General features: G+C 51.2%; 2 protein-coding genes across 2 annotated transcripts in view; one reads left to right on the forward strand and one right to left on the reverse strand.

Moving 5' to 3' along the window:
- Positions 1-890, reverse strand: part of Pmar_PMAR000907 (microfibril-associated protein, putative) — a gene marked incomplete at both ends in the record, with an annotated part of 1,485 nt that extends 595 nt beyond the window's left edge. Inside the window, 5 exons of the mRNA XM_002771052.1 lie at positions 68-156; positions 217-301; positions 345-556; positions 597-738; positions 783-890. Coding sequence (XP_002771098.1) covers positions 68-156; positions 217-301; positions 345-556; positions 597-738; positions 783-890 — 636 coding nt within the window. The remainder of the gene's footprint in view (positions 1-67; positions 157-216; positions 302-344; positions 557-596; positions 739-782) is intronic.
- Positions 891-1,218: 328 nt separating this feature from the next.
- Pmar_PMAR000908 (hypothetical protein) overlaps positions 1,219-2,305 on the forward strand; it is a 4,997-nt gene continuing 3,910 nt past the window's right edge. The window contains exons 1-7 of the mRNA XM_002771053.1: positions 1,219-1,320; positions 1,403-1,488; positions 1,568-1,684; positions 1,732-1,851; positions 1,898-2,023; positions 2,067-2,177; positions 2,219-2,305. The exon at positions 2,219-2,305 is cut by the window's right edge and continues 4 nt beyond it. Coding sequence (XP_002771099.1) covers positions 1,239-1,320; positions 1,403-1,488; positions 1,568-1,684; positions 1,732-1,851; positions 1,898-2,023; positions 2,067-2,177; positions 2,219-2,305 — 729 coding nt within the window. The 5' untranslated portion in view covers positions 1,219-1,238. The remainder of the gene's footprint in view (positions 1,321-1,402; positions 1,489-1,567; positions 1,685-1,731; positions 1,852-1,897; positions 2,024-2,066; positions 2,178-2,218) is intronic.

Below are 2,305 nucleotides of genomic sequence, written 5' to 3' on the forward strand. Positions count from 1 at the left end.
GTTGGCACACAGTCGGGCCTGAAAATATCCATTTTGTACAATTTGCTTCGCTCCGCCCAGTTTTCACCAATTCCTCCCGCAACTCCTTGCTGGTGCATCCCTGCTTACGAATAGCCTCCTTGCCAGCGGCCAACATACGGATGACCTCCTCTAGGCCTGACCAGGGACCCAATGAGCCGGGTTCAATCCCGACACCCGATAGTATTCCCATACTACGTTTCTTGAGAGTAGGAATGTCCACCACGGCACTTGAAGAGATTGCTGCCTCCCCCGCTCCTTCAGCCTCCTCGAACTCCTCCATCTGAGATGAATTATGACGGCTCTTCACATCGATCGGACCCTACCGCAGCCGCTTGCTTGAGATCCTCCTCGTCGGCCTCATCTGGCAGCTCCTCATCATCAACGTACCCGCCTTCCTCCTCATCATCATCACTGCCAAAGCCGGAGACTTCCTCCGCCTCTTCTTCTTCCTCGTCATTGTCATCGCGAGGCCTCTTCTTGCCAGCAGGGATCAGCAGGCCTTCATCGAGATCCTCAACATCATCATCATCATCACCTGTACCAACCAGTACAATACTGACCATGCCATAGCCTACCCAGAAGATCCTCTTGATGATGATCAACCGTTTCCTCTTCCTCCTCTTCCTCTTCTTCCTCAGCGAGAGGAGCCTCTTCCTCAGACTCCTCAATCGTCCCCTCAGCTTCTACCTCCAGCTCAGGGGTCTCCTCATGCAGGACCTGACCATTAACGTGGAATGCCGTCTATTTCCTTCTACCGCTACCTCCACAGCTTCAGTCTGCTCCTCAGAAGTCTCCTTCTGCTGAGCAGCCTTCTTTTCTTTGTTGATGAAGGCCTGCTGACGCCTTACCTTCCTTGAACGCCTTGCCATTGAATAGTTCGGAGTGGAAGAGCTGAAGTACGAAATCGATATTCGCGTCATGAACTTTTGTCAAAAATGTGAAACGTGAATCGCTTCGCTCCGCTCAACTCTTCACGCGCCATAAAATTATCCGGCTTAGTGATAGCACTGTGCGAGTATCTTGAGGCCCTCTTGTACGTATGTACGATGGACCGACCTCACCTGCCGAGAATTAACTGCTGTGCGTTAGCAGCTTTACGTGAAACTCACTGAGGCTGCTTTTTTGGGAGGAAAAATTGTGGTTCGAATCGAAATGAAGATTCTCGTGCAGCCGTCTTGACGGGACTTGTCGGTTTTTGTTGATTCTACTACGGCCTAATGGCAGCAGCGACAGTCCTCGACTCGGTATCTCAGTTTTATATACTCTCGCCACGAGGAGATACCATAATCACGAGGGACTGTAATGAGGGGGAATCTTAGGTTGCGCTGTGGAAGATTCAAAAGAGGTCCAGTAGAGGTCCATTGTGTTCGCTCTCATTTAGTCCGAGGCGACATCGTCAAGGGCACGGCTGAGATCTTCTTTCGGAAAGCGAAGTTTTGGAATGGCGGTGAGCCGCCGCCGATTTTCGTAATACTAGGAAGGGGACTGAAGTTCGCTGTCAAATCGATCGTTTGTCCATTTTCGGGCCTATTTTGAATCTTTCCAGAACCTAGATGGGATATCCTACATCTACGTCAAGCGGTCTGGTCTCTACTTCGTCCTCACGACCCAGTGTAACGTGAGTCCCATGTGGGCAATAGAGCTCCTTAACAACATGATCAAGGTGAGGTCCCGGGTTCGAACCTCGGCAAGGGCACATTATTTTTGTAGGTTATCAAAGACTACTGCGGGGTTCTCAACGAGGAGTCTCTTCGGAAGAATTTCGTCTTAGTATATGAGATTCTAGATGAAATGATCGATTTCGGCATACCACAAACCACCAACACTGAGGTTCCTCGTCCCTCACTTCAACATTGTCGTCATCTCGATCGAGCAGGTCCTCAGAAACTGCGTTCATAACGAGGCCATTATGGTTTCGGATAGTCCTGGTACGGTCACCGGCGGTGGCATCCTATCGTCGCTGCCAGCCTTCAACACTAGTCGAACTATGCCTTCTACAGCGGTAAGTTACCGAATCGGGGAAAAGATATTTTTCATGCCCACAGGTCCACCGACCAATCGGCCCCGTAGCTCAGCATGTCCCACAAGCTCCCCCGCAAGTGCCAGTGTCGGCGGCGAACTCCACTATAGCGGCGGCTCAGAGTGTGGCCTCCTCGGTAGGCTGTTTTTGCTCAGATTTGGTCGAGGTGTGGTATAGGTTATTTCTACGGCGACTTCTGCGGTGTCTAGTATGGCTGCAGGCCACATTCCTGGAAAGGCCGTGCCGGGAGATCAGAAGAACGAA

This window comes from Perkinsus marinus (genome assembly GCF_000006405.1).
Source record: "Perkinsus marinus ATCC 50983 genomic scaffold scf_1104296964002, whole genome shotgun sequence".
Lineage (NCBI taxonomy): Eukaryota > Perkinsozoa > Perkinsida > Perkinsidae > Perkinsus > Perkinsus marinus.